The sequence below is a fragment of the Rutilus rutilus genome, assembly GCF_951802725.1.
Source record: "Rutilus rutilus genome assembly, chromosome: 7".
Classification (NCBI taxonomy): domain Eukaryota; kingdom Metazoa; phylum Chordata; class Actinopteri; order Cypriniformes; family Leuciscidae; genus Rutilus; species Rutilus rutilus.
Window position 1 is genome coordinate 2221803 of NC_140221.1, and position 18579 is coordinate 2240381.

At 34.3% G+C, this 18579-nt stretch overlaps 1 protein-coding gene across 1 annotated transcript in view; it reads left to right on the forward strand.

The window, feature by feature from the left end:
* Positions 1–18579, forward strand: part of astn2 (astrotactin 2) — a 435007-nt gene that overhangs the window by 84194 nt on the left and 332234 nt on the right. The window contains exon 2 of the mRNA XM_084413644.1: positions 12659–12846. Coding sequence (XP_084269770.1) covers positions 12659–12846 — 188 coding nt within the window. The remainder of the gene's footprint in view (positions 1–12658; positions 12847–18579) is intronic.

Sequence of the window (18579 nt, forward strand, 5' to 3'; positions counted from 1 at the left end):
AACAAAAGTAGGGCGGGGCTTGATTTTGTCTGTGGGGACTTGATTGGCTGGTTGGATGGTTGTGGTTTGCTATTGGCTGATCTCATGTGAGTGACAGATTGCCCCGCCCACAGCATCAGAGAAGAGAAAAGGAAGTTATTCTGATTCAAGATTACCAGGAACATGAATTTAAAAAATAAAATAATGATGTGCACTGATAAATCATATGTCCATTTTGATCTCATTGGAACTTTAAAGGCCCCCTGAAAACAAAATGTACGTTTTTTAGCTTTTAGTACGAGTATGTTACCCTTAATGTTATGAATAAGCTGGTTCGCATTTAGGAGATATAAGCATTCAAAACTTAGTCTCTCACTTCCACTAAAATAGATCACTGGTTTTTATGACATAATCGTGGACTTCAGCTTCTCATCACATCTTCTGTCCAATCAAATGCTCTGTAGAATCTAAAGCTCCGCCCCCTTTGCTATAAACACCACCTGGCCGAAGTGACCATTGATGTCACGGAACAATATGGGGCAGAGATGTGTGTTCAGTTGCTCAAACGCTTGAGTTTTATTCCAACTGTTTCCAACTGCACGTTAATCAAGAATGAAATGGCTAGAGTTTATTCACACCTCAACTATTGAATCCAACGTATCATCAGCGCTCGGATTCGCTTCCATGGTGCTGTCAGTCTGTGAGGTAAACTAAACGCTATTGGCTATTTAAAAAGGGGGAGGAGCCATTCAATATTGTCAACTCATCATACAAAGCTGCGTGATCCAAGGCACTTAAGTGGGCCTTTAAGACTTGTCAGTAAACGGCCACCGTTATGATCATTGCGTTGGAAACAGTATCAACACGAGTAAGTGTTTTGAAAACTTCCATATAAAACCATCATTTACAGACAAAGCCTTATGTAATAGATTACTTGGAGGCTGTGATGCTTCATCTGACTGTTCACTGCTTCATCTTTCAACCGAAGTTTCTCTGCGAACTCTCCATTACACTGTGCCTGGTTAACGTATTCATAGTTTTCAGTCGCGTGACTGGCGTGAAGTGTAGAACATCCACAGAACTGCAGCGCACGCCTGTCAGTTTCCCCTCTATGTCAAGCCAAGAATATTTTGACGGCCTCTCAAAAGAAATGTGAACAAGCTGCATGTTTTTGGCACTTGTGATCATATACAGAACCTGCTGCAGGATTTCAGTCAATGAAAACAGCGGGACATTCGAAAACGCTTTACGGGGAAAACACTTAATGTACTAAAACAGTGATATTAAAAGATCAAATTCAGTGTACACCTCATTAATGATCCATACTATATACAGGCGAGCAGATGAGCCCAGAATGCTTAATGGAAGAGTTTTCTTTATAATGGTTTTCTTTGGAAAACTGCCTAATGAGAAACTGCGTGTTGTGTTCATATATCTGTCCACGTGTTTGTGCATCATCAACATTTTTTTTTTTTTTTTTTTTAAATGTTTAAATTGTAATTTTTAATTTTTTAAAATTTGTAAATTTTTTTAAATTTTTTACATTTTTAAAATTTTTAAAAATTTTTAAATTTTTAAAATTGATAAAATTTTTACATTTTTAAATTTTTAAATTTTTAAATTTTTTAATTTTTTAATTTTTAAATTTTTTAATTTTTTAATTTTTTAATTTTTTAATTTTTTTTTTTTTTTTTTTTTCTTTTTTTTCAAATGGAATTTAAATGAAAAACTTTTAATATCACTTTCTCACTATAAGCACTTAGTACAAACAAACCTGTAAAAATAACTTGCATGTGATGAAGGAAATTCTTGTTTTGCCCTCCAGGGTGTGTGACATCACGTGAAAACTATGAATTTCATACGCAGATACTGTATATCCAGCCATGTGACGTCACCGATGCCACAATTCAAAATGAGTCGTGTTTGGACCTTGGTTAAATAAAGGCTTTGTTTATAATGAAACTTGCAGGATGATTTAATGTCTCAAAGACCTCTAATATGCCAAAAGACGTCTTGACCCCTTTAAAGCGTATCTAAGTGCTGAATGAATGATATTACACAAGAACACAAAACAGTAATAAAAAGAAAAGCAAATATACATGACCACATCCCCAGAGTTTAATTACAAGGATTATAACTTCGGATAAATGTCTCTGTTGGCAATATTCACACATTTGCTTTCTCCCTGCATGCGACCCTGTTTATGACTTGTGACTCGGCTCTAATTGCTCATATGTATGAACCCACCTCTCCCTCATAATTAATGTTTAATTTCACACGCGAAGAGATGATCTCTAATAGCTAAACGAGCGTTGTCTGCCATCGGATCGAGTCAGTCCCACCGACCGGCCTTCATTAGCACCAGCTCTCAGTAATGGCTGGACACTTTATACTCAACATTAGCAGAAACACCAGTGTTGCACACATATTACACAATTACAGCGCCAACGCACATAGCACTCTCTTGGGCGTTTGTAATTTTTTTTTTTTGCATTTTAATAAAGCTCATTGCCCTGAATCACAGCGACTCCATTTCAGCGTGTAATAAGACGTCCATGTGGCGTTAAACTGTGCTAATATTTAATTTGAAAAAAGTGCAGTGAAGCATGAAGCTAATATGAGCATTTTGCTAATATTGTGTGCAGAAATTGTTCTTTTATTCTTATTTCTTATCTTTGAATGTTTTTGTTATATAGAAGCTCATTGAGCCCAAACAATACTGACAACTCCTCTTACTTTCTTATTTACAAGTTAACATGTCATTCACTGATAATTCGCCAGGCTTTGAAGTGGGATCTTATTATCTTATTATTACAAATAACTAAAACCATAACAACATTTTCATTATTTTGATTATAAAATAAACTGAAATAAAATAAAATATGCAAAACTAAAACACTATATATATAAAAAATAAATAAATAAATAAATAAATAAATAAATAAATAAATAAATAAATAAATGAATGAATGAATGAATGAATGAATGAATGAATGAATGAATGAATGAATGAATAGGAATAATAATAATGATGGTAATAATAATAGTACATATAAAAAGCACACTAAATCTTTAATATTAAATAATACTAATAATATATATATATATATATATATATATATATATATATATATATATATATAAAAAAGCACAATACTAAATTACTAAAACTTTAAAATGTATTTAAAAATAAAATATATATAAAATATAAAAATAAAAACACTCAAAATATGAATAAAAACTATGAAAATAACGCTGTCACAGACACATTTGAAAGAAGTAGTCAGCAACACATCCAGCTACTAGCATTTGATCATGATCAAATCTGAATGTACATTAATAAATCCTCGAATCACGAGAGGCTGTTGAGGAATCTGTCCAGTAATGTCCAACAAATCAGCAGTGACATCATCTTGACCGAGACATGTCACATGATCAAACGTTCTCTTGTCATCGCTGTCTTCCTCTTCCTCTCAGCCAAACTGTCCTCAGTTTTGATTGACACACACACACACACACACACACACACACACACACACACACACACACACACACACACACACACACACACACACACACACACACACACACACACACACACACACACACACATCTCCAGTCCAGGTGTGTCAAAGCCTCTGCGTCTGAGATGACCACCTGACCTTTATTTGTTTCAGATTATGACTAGTGCTCATGTTTTCTCTCTTCATGGACATTTATCATAGAAAGCAGTCTAACTACTGTATATGTGATATACATATAGAAGTCTTAAAGGTACAGTAGTAAAATCTGAGTCCTGAGAGACATGTCTCAACTGTTTTCAACACTGATAATAATAAGAAAATTATTTTTTTTAATTTATCTTAAATCACTATAACATGCCATCACTAGAATAAAAAAAACGAAAATAGTAATTATAATAGTATGTTTTCTGTGTTTTTGATCAAATAAATGCAGCCTTGATGAGCAGAAGAGATTTATTTTATTCACTGTCAGTCATTGAATGAGAATCAGCGTGAAGAGTGAAGATCTGCTTCATTTATAGTCAGAGAGATGAACATTTATGATATTATAATCGCTGCAAGAAACCCTCAGTAACATTGACACTGAACTCATATACAAAATGACCACTTTAAGTACAATAGAAGAGAACATATAAAACTTCTCATAATTTGTGCATATCGCTTGAAAAGAAATACTTTAGAAGAAAAGTTACTATGTTTTTCTGCTCTCATAACCACTTGTTAGTGTCTCATTAGTGTAGTTAGTGCAGGGAGTCTGCAGAGTTGTGTGTTTACAAAATATCAAGTTGTCTAATTATGAGTAGAAATGAACATCAGTTTAAAATATTTTTAAATGATAAAAAAAAAAAAACCTGAACAATATTAATGACTTATTTTGAGTAATTTGATTAGCTGTTTACCAATAGCGAATGAAACGATAGCGAGTCCTTGATTCTGATTGGTAGAGCCTCGTTCGATAGAGATCATGATCTAAAAGTCATGCATTAATGCAAAACATGAACATATCACAAACTCTCTGAATGTTGATACTGTAGATTCTGTATCTGTTTTAAACCGAACTGTTCAAGCTGTGGATGATTATCCTGATATCGGTGATGTGAATAACTGAAGGCAGGTTTGGCGCGCGCACAGAGAGTTTGAGCTGATCTCTCCAGGTTCATCACAGCACACAGTAAAGAGCTTCTGGCCTGCCAGCTTTTATGAGGATAAGCAATGCTGATGCACGCTTGTGTCCCTGCCATGCAACTGTCAATGTTCTGTCACACACACACACACACACACACACACACACACACACACACACACACACACACACACACACACACACACACTCAGTTTCGCTGTCTTTGGGGGGACTCTCCAGAGGCGTAGTGATTTGTATACTGTACAAACTGTTTATTCTCTCCTGTAACCCTAACCCTAAACCTAGAAAACTTTCTGCATTTTTACATTTTCAAAAAACATATTTTAGTAGGCTACTACTTCTATTTATAAGCTGTTATATATATATATATATATATATATAGAGATTTTTCCCTAAACCTAACTCCTATCTCATCTGACCTAAGTCTACCGGGCCGTCTCCAATCGACGTTCCCTAACGTCTCCAATCAACGTTTAATATATAGTCTACCTAACTAACTTGCTTCCCTAACTAGCTTTCTTCCTGCGCAGGAGTAATCGACAAACAGACTTTAACAAATGTCCTTTAAATGCTTTAATCACGGCCGGAAGAGTTCCCGAGCAATTCTAAAAGAATCTCCCCCAAGAAGAAGCAAGGCCGGAGGATCTCAGACAATTTCCATTGAGAATCCCACCAGCTAACACAAATACAACAGTTTTTATAGAATAAGGAGGTATAGCAAAAATGTCATACTGCATTAATTTCCCCACAATTTGATTGGTTTTCATAGACAAACCCTTCTGGTACCAGGTAAAGCAAACTTTGTTTTAATGATTACTTCATTTTTAAACACAAGGTTCAAATTTAGTCATCTGTCTAGTTTCAGTTCCCATATTTGATATTTTTACACTCACACAACCAAAGTCAAAGGGGTATGGCAACACAACACACAACATTCAAAAACACAAGACAGAACGTTTTAGTACATTGTGTTTCAAAGTGTTATCATGTTAGGCCTGAAAAGGAAATAAGGTTAGATGTTAGAGACATGGTTAGTTTGATATACAGTTTACTATTTTATCAATAAAAAAAAAAAATATATATATATATATATATAAATATAATGCACCCACATTTTCTCACAACTCTTTAAGTTAATTTAAGACTTCATTTACCTCATTAAAAACATAATTTTGTGTGTTTTTCTCTGTTCAAGTGCTGTCTGAAGCGGCTTTTTTTGCGCAAAAGTGTGTGTGTGTGTGTGTGTGTGTGTGTCACACAGACGGGAGATTGACTGACTGCACTGCGTTCTCTTTTATGTCTTATCGCGCTTGAATGTTTTAAAAACATTTGCATGAATAAGAGCGTGATAATAAAAACAGCGGGAAAACGAATGCTGTGTTAATTGCGTTAAATATTTTTAAAAAATTAATTGCATGTGTTATTATACGTAATATACGTGTATATATATATTTTTAAATGTACTAAATTGCAACTAGTACGTTCAAATACATGATAGACAAGTTTCAATAGTAATGACAATAAATTCTATTATAGTTGACCATAAATGCTTGTCAGCAGCATCACAACACACTGACCCAGCGAACCAATCACAGCACATTTCATATTTCAGAAGGAGGGGCTTCATCGAAATGATGCGCTCGAGCCAGACTGGAGAGAGAGGAGCTGTAATAATGTAAAATATGTGACAAATCATGTGTTTTTTTTAAGTTGTACATATTCTAGTACAAGGGCATAGTAGGAGACCTTTAAGTGTTGTCCTATTATGAATGGAGAACACCATGTTTAACATGTCAAAAGTGAATGTTTATCATGCATAATCATTTATGTTTATCGTGCATGTCTATAGCACAAACCATGCAGGATACTGCAAAGTTTAATAATTAGTGTTGTTTGTTCATATCCTCATGTATGTACAGCATGTGCAAACCCAACACAACATTTCCAGCATATTCTCATGAAAAACGAGCTTATGCTTCACACATGTGTGTGTTTCCCTGTTGTGCAGTGTCACTGAAATCACAACCAATATGGCCGTTCTGGGCCGGAGTGACTGTGTGAATATGATTTGTGAAATTCAGATACTTGCGGCTCGGTCTCTGCCAAGTGTGCTGATTGCTTTTCTTTGGGAGAAGCACTTGAGCCAGGAGTCGAGTAATAAGTGTTTTGCTGACTGTGGGCATCGGGAAGCTTTTGTTGGAAAGTCATCTAGGGCATAAACCACAGAGTCGCAGAGGTTCAGAACAACAGCGAGGCCTTAACAAGGACGTGTAGATGCTGACTTAATGAGATCACACGTGTGTCGGAGACACAAGCTGGACCGGGACGTCCCGACGGGGGCGGGTGAAGCCATCCAGTGCCGGTGCCCTTGCTGGGAGTAATACAGGGTGTGTTTCGGAGAGTCCCAGCACAGGTCCGGTTGTAAATGGGGTTACGCTAATGAATTACACACAGGCCTGTGGTGAGGGGACGCTGTCTCCTGCTTTCAAGTGGATTTGAGCCCAATGACACCTATTATTGTTGTCCCTGTTCTGGGAACAGAGAACAAGACACAGCCTGAACGTTTCTTTTATTAGTCAGCATTTGCACGGTTCCTCTATATAGAAAGCAGTGTTGAGAAGTAGATAACTACAGTAGTGATGCTACTAACTTGAGAGTAGCTTAGTTGCTTTCAAATCAGTGTAGCATTTCCAGTAGCTAACTAAGTCTTCTTATCATCACAAACTAATATTGTTAGTACCACGGCCGCCATCTATTGCCATGTCACGCATCTTGTGGTTTTTCAGTTCACTGAGAAGAGATTGTCTGATGATTATGTAGGCTGAAGGATGTGCAGGAGTGGGCTGATATTTAATGACAGAGTCGTCAAGCACATACAGGTGAATAATAGCGTTTTTACATGCAGTTACTATAATAATAACTATAAATTCTGCATAATTACATGCAACTAACCCTAAACCAAACCAAACCCTATTCCTAACCCTATAGTAAGTAGTTACGTATTACTTAATGTAGTTACTTAGTACTTAAATGTGTAATTACACTGTAACAAACAGTGTAACAAAGTGTAACCCAAATGCCTATATCTTATTTAATTACAATGATGATATTATGAATGTCCCAGTTCATAAAGTTCATAACACTGTGTTTTGCGCCATTGCTTTGACAAAGCATCTGTCAATCAAAGTATCCTTTAAATGTTTAATAATCAAATGTCTGTCTCTGTGAGAGTTATATTACATGAAATCATACATGAATATTACTTTTAGACATGCAGTTCTGTGCAGGCGGGGGATAAACATGCCAGAGGACAGTTTCTCTAGTGATGCAATCAAGCATTATCAAGTCATAATAGTGTTTTTAATTGTGGCAGCATCCTCATAGTGGCTCGTGCATTTCTCTTAATTATACTATGGTAGACACAGGTTTCTTTTTGGTTTGGTTTCTTTCTTTGCTGTTAAACAATGGGTGCAGATTTGAGCAAACTATATACAGTATTTGGATTAATTAAAACACACCAAACGTTGTCCCTGTTCAGTTCAGCCATGGCCCCGAATGCATATAATTTATTCAAATGTATTCAGCTTTGAGTAGCGACAGTAATCCACTCTAAATTGATCTAAATGGCTTGAAACTTTTGGCTTGCTGCCTGGAAAAGGAGTTTTTAAGCTAATTGAAGCTGATCGTGTCATCTGATATGGTGGGACGCTGATGCTAATATTCACTTGACCACTTGTCTTTTATTTGTGTTTATTTTCTTTCGATGTCTTGCTCCAGGGTTGCCCGCTGTAAAATATGGCGTGTTTTTATTATAAAAGATCTGTTCCTTGTCACGGTCGATTACTTGCTCTCTGCTCTTCGCCGTTGTATTAAAGGACATCTGATTAAAAAACTCAGATAGCAAGTTTCACACACTACAGATTTGTAATACAATGCTCAGCAATTTCTGCCTGCCTGTCCATTAGTCCCAAAGATGCTGAAAAAGTGCTTTTAGAGTTTTACACACACACACACACACACACACACACACACACACACACACACACACACACACACACACACACACACACAAAAAAGCTAAATTAAGTAATAAATGCATCATTGACCAGACTGAAGGATGTATGTAGAGGTAGATGGAAGATCAGTTTTATATAGTGACTTCTGTGAAAACTACACGTTTTAACTACCTGCGATTAACTACCTTAATTAGTTGAATTTTACAGAACGTAAGTGCATTTTTATAATTTCATAATTAAACAGTTCTAATTGTATTAACCAATATTGACAAAACATTAATATACTGTAACAAATGTGTTGCAATAGTTAGTTAATGCATTAACTTATGTTAACTAATGGGACCTTATTGTAAAGAGTTACCATATGCTTTTAATGTCAAGTGGTTTGATGTATTTAAATATACACATTTATCATGATAAAGTTGCAATTTAGTTTAAAAGTAATACAGAATAACACACTACAGTTTTAACAACTTTACACGTGCAATTCAAAATAAGTGAACTTTTTTAAAGTAGTACAAACGATCATTAAAGCAAAATGATTTGAAATGTACTTTAAAGTAAAACTTTTAATTTGACATTAAGTGCACTTTTTAAAAGTGTACTTAAGAAACATAGTCATTAAAGTGCACACACTTACGTGGCATTTTATTTCATTAATCGTGTCTGAAAGTACAGTTTTTAAAAGGTACTTTTCAGATTTGAAGTGCACTTCATCAAGTGCGCATTCAGTAGAATTAAAGGAGTAGTTTACTTTAAAATTAACATTAAAATTAGCCCATGATTTACTCACCCTCAAGCTAAGTGTGTATGACTTGCTTCTTTCAGACGAATACAATCGGAGTTATATATAAAAAAAGAGTTTGTCATAAACGAACTCCACACTGCTCTGGTGGGTTAATAAAGGCCTTCTGAAGCAAAGCCATGAGTTTGTGTAAAAAATAATAATATCATATTTATCATGTTACAAAGTAAAATTCTAGCTCACGGCCAAACGCAGTCTACTTACGCCTAAAGCGCAACTTACACAACTTGTGGCATCAGGAGTATTGCGTCATGGCGAATCGTAAATATCAGCAGTATGTTGCATTACTCGCATAAGTTGCGCTTAGATTTATGTCAAATCCCTATGTTTGCTTGGCCGGAAGCTAGTTATTTTACTAAATATGAATATTTTTTCTTACACAAACTCATGGCTTTGCTTCAGAAGGCCTTTGTTAACCCGCCAGTGTCGTGTGGAGTTCGTTTATGACGGATGGATGCACTTTTTTGAGCTTCAATCTGTTGCAATCCACTGCCATTATCAAGCTCGGAAGCGTCAGGGTGATTATTAACATAACTCTGATTGTGTTCGTCTGAAAGAAGAAAGTCATATACATCTAGGATGACTTGAGGGTGAGTCAATCATGGGCTAATTTTCATTTTAAAGTGAACTACTCCTTTAAGCGCACTTCTTTCCCATCCTGAAATGACGCTTAACTGAGAACTGTACGAGGTCTCCGGAGACCTGAAAGAGAAATCTAACAGCACTTTTGTTGGAGGTCAGGATCTTCCTGATTTCCGAATGTCCCGTTCTCAGCATCCGGCCACTCTGTGCTCCTCCAGGATCAATTCCCTGCGTCTTGTTACTGGTGAAACAGCTTTACCTCTCTTCTGAAGCTCCTTTGAAAATATCAGGCTTATTACTCCCGAGGTCACGCTGAGCGGTCAAACCGCAAACCCGAGTCGATGGAAAGGCCATCGCACGGATCTGATCCCTATCTGGACACGTTTTATCAGTTCTCCCCTCAAGGTCTCCATTCCTCCCCAAATAACAGTCCGGGAACAGTTCTCACTGGAGCGTATAGAGGTGTACAATCACACGCTGGAGATTTTTGATTATGCTTTGAGGAATGAAGTCGCTGAAGCCGATCTCTGATTCAAGAATGATTGAAAATCAATCCAGCCGTGCTCATGAGCCGTGTTTGATTCTCATTAATGAGTGATTGAAGAGCCCGTTTGTTGACTGGAGATGGCTGAAATTAAAGGAAGTTTTCAAAATGAAAACCTCCCGTCGTTCCAAACTCGTGTCTTTTCAATCCTTTAGGATTGAAGAAGCTTTCAAGCTCCCAATAGGACAAAAACATAAAATAATCCTCATAACTGTCTTCTAAATACAGTAGCTTTGTGAGAGGATCAGACTGCAATTCATGATTCACTATAAATCTTCCCCTCCACCGGAGCTTTCAAATCTTGTTTTAATGGTTTAGTATTTATATATATATATATATATATATATATATATATATATATATATATATATATATATATATATATATATATATATAAGTTGCTGTGCCATGATTGCTTATGAAATGCACAAAACTAATGAATGACATCTGGTCCACTATAATATTATCCATTATAGTATTATTGATATTTTTAATTAGCTGATATTTTTGGATTTAATTGTAGCTTTTTTATGTTTCATATTTATATTTATGTTTATTTAAGTTTTTTGTACGTTTAGTACTTCAATTTTGATTTTATCTCAGTCAGCTAAGGCAACATTTCTAATTTTCAGAGAATACAAACAGACAATAAAACAAGTTTTTCAAATAATATTTATACTTTAAAATATATTTAATATATTTAGTATTTATATGTTATTGTATTACAGCTCTATTTCAGATCAAAGACTACACAACAAAAACTTATTATTAGTAAAACCTGATATGATGTCTTCTTTAGCATGAACATGTGCAAAAACAAAGCTGAACTGAATTCTGATTTGTTTGCCACATAAAGCTGCCGTACGACTTCAGAAGACTTATAGTGCATGACGCAATGTTTGAATCAGTGATGCCAGTAACTTCAATGAACTAATAAACACTTGAAACTTGTCAGATGTCAGAAAGTTCGAGGTACGGTTATTGCGATTGAACTCGGAGACTCTGTTTCAAGCACATCTGACAATGTCACCTTTAGATTAAAGACGGCAAGAACCGTTTGAGATATCAAAAGAGAGCTGGTATGAAGAGACTCGACATGTTTGAAGTTGGGGAAATGGATGACTTGGTTAGGATGTCATAATAACTCTTCATTTGACTTGTCTAATATGGAAGTTCAAATCCATACAGAACCTTCACGATGGATTAAAACACAATATATGCATGAATCATATATAGTGAAAACAGTAAAATCGTGAAATATTATTATAATTTCAAATAGCCGGTTACATGAATATAGCAAATATTCAAACATGTAATTTATTCCTGTGATCAAAGCTGAATTTTCAGCACATGATGTCACATGATCCTTCAGAAATCATTCTAATATGATGATTTGATGATCAAGAGACATTTATGATTATTATTAATGTTGAAAATAGTTGTGCTGCTTGATATTTTTATGGAAACTGTGAGACGCTACAATTAAAAAAGTTTGGGGTAAGATTGAAAAAAAAATCTTAATTTAGAAAACTGATCAAAAGTGACAATTAATAATATTGAAGAAATGAACTTTCTATTAATGAAAGATTCCGGGGGGAAAAAAAAGTATCACATTTTCCACAAAAATATGAAGCATCACAACTGTGATGAGAGCAACATTATTGGTCATCAATAATAATTGCTGATAACTGAGCATCAAATCATCATATTAGAATGATTTTAATTAAAATAAATTAAAAATATATATATTTTATGCATTTGAACAATTTAATTTAAATTTGGTGAGCATACAAGACTTCTTTCAAAATATTTAAATCAATAAATAAACCAAACTTTTGACTGGTAGTGTATTATGTAATGTATCTTATATTATATTTGTATAATTACAGGATGTGCTCATTACTTTTTTTTTTTTTTTTTGTATTTTGCATTTTGCATTTTGTATATAACAATCTAAATCACATTTCCCCAGGCCTGTTTTTACCGTTCTGCTGTTCTGAACGCCAGTGACATGAGTCCGGCCCACAGTGTGTGATCAGCGTGTCGTTCCTCCGTGTGTTTCAGAGATGTCTGGGACCGGGGCGCTCATCTCTCAGGTGCACTGGAAGCAGCAGTGGCTGGAGAACGGGACGCTGTTCTTCCACGTGTCCGTCAGCAGCTCTGAGCAACTGTCCCAGGTCACGCAGCCCACGGTTCGGGAACAGCCTCGGGTCCTGCACGAACACATGCACCTGCTGCACATCTCAGTGATGGTGAGTACACGGCATCTTCTGAAACTACACTAGATTTCAAGTCAAGAGGAAAAAAATGCACCTATTCAACTTAAGTTAATTTGCTGCCTTAATTTTCTAAGTACAATCAAATTGTCAATTTGTTAAATCTATGATTCTCACATTACTTAAAATAATAAAGTTCACATGTAAGAAGATGTAAAGTAATGGAAATACACATGAAGCCATGAATTATTGATCATATGTGACCGTGGATCACGTCACCAGTCACATGTCGCACGGGTATATCTGTGGCAATAGCCAACAATACATTGTATGGGTCAAAATTATCGATGTTTCTTTTATGCCAAAAATCATTAGGATATTAAGTAAATATCATGTTCCATGAAGATATTTAGTACATTTCCTACCGTAAATATATAAAACATATATTTGTGTGAGTGAATGCAGCACAATCGTGAACATAAATGAACAACTTTAAAGGAGATTTTCTCAATGTTTCCATTTTTTTGCACCTTCAGATTCCAGATTTTCAATAGTTGTATCTCGGCCAAATATTGTCCTATATATCAATGGAAAGCTTATTTATTCAGCTTTCAGATGATGTATACATCTCAGTTTAAAGAAATTGACCCATGTCACTGGTTTTGTGGTCCAGTGTCACATATAATTTTTTGGGAACTTGCTAGTGTGCAACGTACAGTAAAATGCACACTTCAGTACATTCTTATAATTAAAACTGGCTGAGCAATAAAAAAAAAATATTTTAATATTTTAAGTCATATATTAAATGGTATTTAGTGTAGGATTTTAATTTTTAATTTAATTAATTTTTAATGCCATAGTGCGGCAAATTAATTAATTTAATTAATACTTCTATGTAAATCATTCTGAATAACTGTTTTAATTTTCCTTGCTTAGTCTAATGAGAGTTAGTTGACATGCAGTTGCAAAATTACGTATAGTTGAATGTCTAAAGTGGAACATTGAAATAAAGTGTAACTTGGAATGGAATGGAATGGAATAGAATAGAATAGAATAGAATAGAATAGAATAGAATAGAATAGAATAGAATAGAATAGAATAGAATAGAATAGAATAGAATAGAATGGAATGGAATGGAATGGAATGGAATAGAATAGAATACACTTGCATTTGCTCTCCTCAGAATTACTCTGCACAACTATGCAATGTTATTCAGACACACTATTGTGAATACACTTAAATACAAGTCATGGTTGTATGACAAGTACAAGTCAGGCTTATTAAGTACAAGTCAAGTCAAGTCAAGTATATTTGTATAGCGCTTTTCACAATACAGATTGTATCAAAGTAGCTTCACAGTATTAAATTAAAATAATACAACAAGGTTTGTTTCAAGTGGAATTTATTGATTGATAAAATTAAATATCCCCAAAATATCCCCAAGTGTAAAGTGTAACGGAGTCCGGGTAGTGAGAGCTGTGCATGTAAACCTCACTTCCCTGGCCTCAAGAAGTGCACTAGACTCTATAATAAATAATAAATGGGCCATACAGATGTTAACCTTCCGGGAGCATCCAGTTACGTAGCTTGATATTCATAAGCCAAGCATTTCTCACAGAGGGATTCATTCATTCTCCTGTTGATTATTGTGTGTTGATACACAGTGGTTGATCCTGCTTTTGCTTCATTTAGAACTATTTTCATTGTCTAATGAGCCAGATTTCCCAACAGCTTGCTCCAGCGCAAACTCTCTTTTTGGAGTTATAAAGCTACTGTCAGGATTTACTAAATACTTATGCATTTGCATATGCATTTGTAGGAGTTTCCCTTTCAGACGCAACATTTTTTGGAGGGAGAGTATTTAAATGAATCATGCAAGGTGATTTACTACGGTTTGTGGCAGTCAAGCGACTGGTATTTGCACCATTACTGAACCAGAAAAGCATGCCTTCACCTATTTTGCACCTTATATGTCATTGCGTCTGCACATTCTCTGTAGATCACCTGCAGAACTTACACCTCTCATCTGTGCTTTTATTGTTAATCTGCCCCTTTGTTTATTGGGTCACACTTCTCACTATTAACTGAGACTTTTGCCTCAATAAACTCCTAATTACGGCTTACTAATAGTTAGGAAGGTAGTTGTTAAATGTAGGCATTGGGTGATTAAGGGATGTAGAATATGGTCATGCAGAAAAGGGCATGAATATGTGCTTTATAAGTACAAACAAAACAGCCAATATCTGTACATGTTAATAAGCAACTAGATAATAGTGAGAATTGAACCCTAAACTAGAGTGTTACCGTTTATTTAATTATATATAAAAGCAATTTCACACTTACAGATGTGGTGTTGGTGTGAATATGAACACATCTGTGCTGATATCTGGAGCAGCATCGCTCCTGCTCGTGTGATATTGCTTCATTTTCACTGGTGCAAATCTCTGGGTGCACATAGTTTTGCAGTTTATTGCACTTTGCGTGCAACTTTAATGAATTCATCACACACCGGTGCTCTGGCAGCTGATGAGAGTATGAATGAGAGAGCAAAACACACACAAAAACAATAGTCCTCAAAAAAAAAAAAAAAAACACACAAAAAAAAAAAAAAACGTTGAAGAAACTGAAATATTGCCAGGATTTTGCAGTATTTAATAATAATTTATTTCTGTGCTCTGAATTTTAATGTAAAATCAGTGCATGCATGCATAAACAAAACAAAAAAGAAGAATAATAAAAATAAATATTTTGATATGGTGCTGATTTGTGGGATAATAGTGCAGGGTTGATTTATCACTATTATTTGGATTCATTTTCTCTTTCAAGACAACTTTTGTACTATGTTTATCTAATTATTATTCTCCCCAAACCAGTGTGCTAATGTTAAAGCACATTGTCCAACACAACTGGTTGCAGTTTGTTACAAGGATAAAACAGCCGTAACATCGTCTGAAACATAATTTGCAATCTATAAGCTACTAGTTGAAGATTATTATGATAGTATAACAACCAGCAGGGGAATGCTGGAGATTCACACTTATGTTTTCACAGAGAGGAGAGAGAGAGAGAGAGAGAGAGAGAGAGAGAGAGAGAGAGAGAGAGAGAGAGAGAGAGAGAGAGAGAGAGAGAGAGAGAGAGAGAGAGAGAGAGAGAGAGAGAGAGAGAGAGAGAGAGAGAGAGAGAGAGATATCAATATCTATAGCAGAAGCTTTACTGCATCAGAAACAAACAACAGTTTCTACTTGGCACAATAATCCACATTATCTTCTCCTCTCCTCAGTCTGAAAACATTTTCTCTCTTCTTGCAGTTGTGTAGGCCATACGCCGTCAACACTAATACGTTCAAGACACTCGTTGAAATGCACTGGCTCAAATGAAGTCTCCATCACAGGGCAGGAGCGTCTCATGATCTGATGATATGAATATAGATGTGAATCATGTGTTATGAGCTTTTCAGTCAACAGATCTCAACCAAACTCAAGACTCGTGAGAGATTGTGTGCTGACGCGTCCATTTAACCGATTTCAATTTCACTTTTTAAGTTATACAAGAGTCAACTCAATTGTTTAAGTCAGCTTAATGTATATAAAACAAAGAGTTGAAAAGACTCGAACAGCCAATTTGATAATACATATATTTAATATACTTTTAAGGCAGCAGTTTTTAAGTTGAAGTGAAAATGTTTTACAGTGTATATAAGAAGTAATGGCAACACTTTATAATAAGGTTATATTAACACTAACTAAACAATGAGCAGTAATACATTTGTTACAGTTTTTATGGCCACACTTTAGTTTAGTGTCAAATTCTCACTGCTAACTATGACTTTTGCCTCAATAAACCCCTAATTACTGCTTATTAATAGTTAGTAAAGTATTAAGAGTTAATAAGGCATTAATATGTGCTTTATAAGCATTATTAAACAGCCAATATCCTATAATATGCTAATTAGCAACTAGTTAATAATAAGAATTGGACAATAAACTAAAGTGTTACCGTATTTATTTATCTCTATTGACATTAGTCAGGTCAAGTCACCATACAGCGCTTTTAACAATATTTTTACTAGAATTTTTTTTTTTATAATAGTCTTGAAGGCATAAATAATTTTTTTTAACTTTTTTAATGTTTATAATTGATGCCATCTTTTACAGCACATTTCTGTTAATGAATGGATATTTGCCATGGAGTTATATAGCTGCATCTTTTATCATCTATTATCTATCTATTATAAAAAAAAAAAAAAAAAAAAAAAAAAAAAAACATAATTTAAATAATATTTCATAAATATATATATATATATATATATATATATATATATATATATATATATATATATATATATATATAGTCACAATATGTGACTTCACATTGTAATGGAAAATATTATATATAAATATTTTCCATTACAATGTGAATTCACATATTGTTGATATATTGAGTGCTATATTTCATTGTGTATTACTTGGCCACATGTTTATGGCAAGATGATTTATACATTTGTTCACAAAGGTCATATATAGACACTGGAATCAAGTTGCTAGCAAGTTATTCTTTAGTTGTAGTCTCCTGATATGAATCTTGTATGGCTGATGCCAAAACACATATTCACAGTGCAGTGTGACTGGTGGCAGACATGAAGCAAATATATTACAAATAATCAAATGTAATGGGAGGAAATGATGCATGCATACAAAAAAAAAAAATCAATAACAATTATTTGAAAACATGACAAAAAACGTTTTAACTAGAATGTTGAGTTTTTCCGGAGCATTGTATCCTATTAAAATTCATGAAAGTCCCACTGAGAAGAACTACGGGTCTGATATCTAGTTATTGATTAGTTTAGTTATTTGTTTTACATGAATCTATAACACTCCGTAATGCATCAAGCATCATCAACACTTCTTCCAATGTTCAACTCCTATAAAAGTCTGTCAGATTTCACTGTGCTACAGAAAATATTCCCTGACGATCGGAAAAGTGTATTCATCTGAAACGAGTTAATGAGTTTTTAAGCAAACTTAATGCGGGATTGAGTTCTCAAATACTGATATATATGCTGTCAAAGCGGTGTTTATGCACACATTAGGCCCATTATTTATACACAACCCAGGTTAATCATAGTCATTTTCCTGTAATAAAATTGCACAAAAAGCAAAACTGAACTGCATGTTGTTCTTACTAGTTAATATTATTAATGAATTAGTATTAGTTAATTAAAAACAACAACAACAATAAATGTTAAGCGTTACAGCTCAGGTCCATTAAATAATATTAACAGATACAACTTTTGATTTGAATAATGCACTAGTAAATGTTGAAATCAACATGAACTAAGATTGATATATATTTTCATTGTTATTTTTTTTTTATTTTTTCTAATATAGTTGATTAACGTAAACAAATGGAACCTTATTGTAAAGCGTTACGGAAGGAATGTGCAATGATATCACTACCCCTAATTAAAACAACAATAACAATAACATTAATAATATTAAATCCATTTATGCATTTTTAGGTTTTTCAACATTAAATATATTTTGCTCTTGGTGAATTCATAATGTAATACATTTTTCATAATGTAAGAATACGTCACTAAATGGAACTCAAGATTTACATTTACATTACACTTTTTTTTTTAACATTATGAACATTGATTAAATTAATAATGCAACACATTATGAGTTCTCAGGGTGATTTTCTAGAAATGCACAGCTCCAGATCAGTTCGATGTCACTTATTTCAAAAGCCGCACAGCAAGAGAAG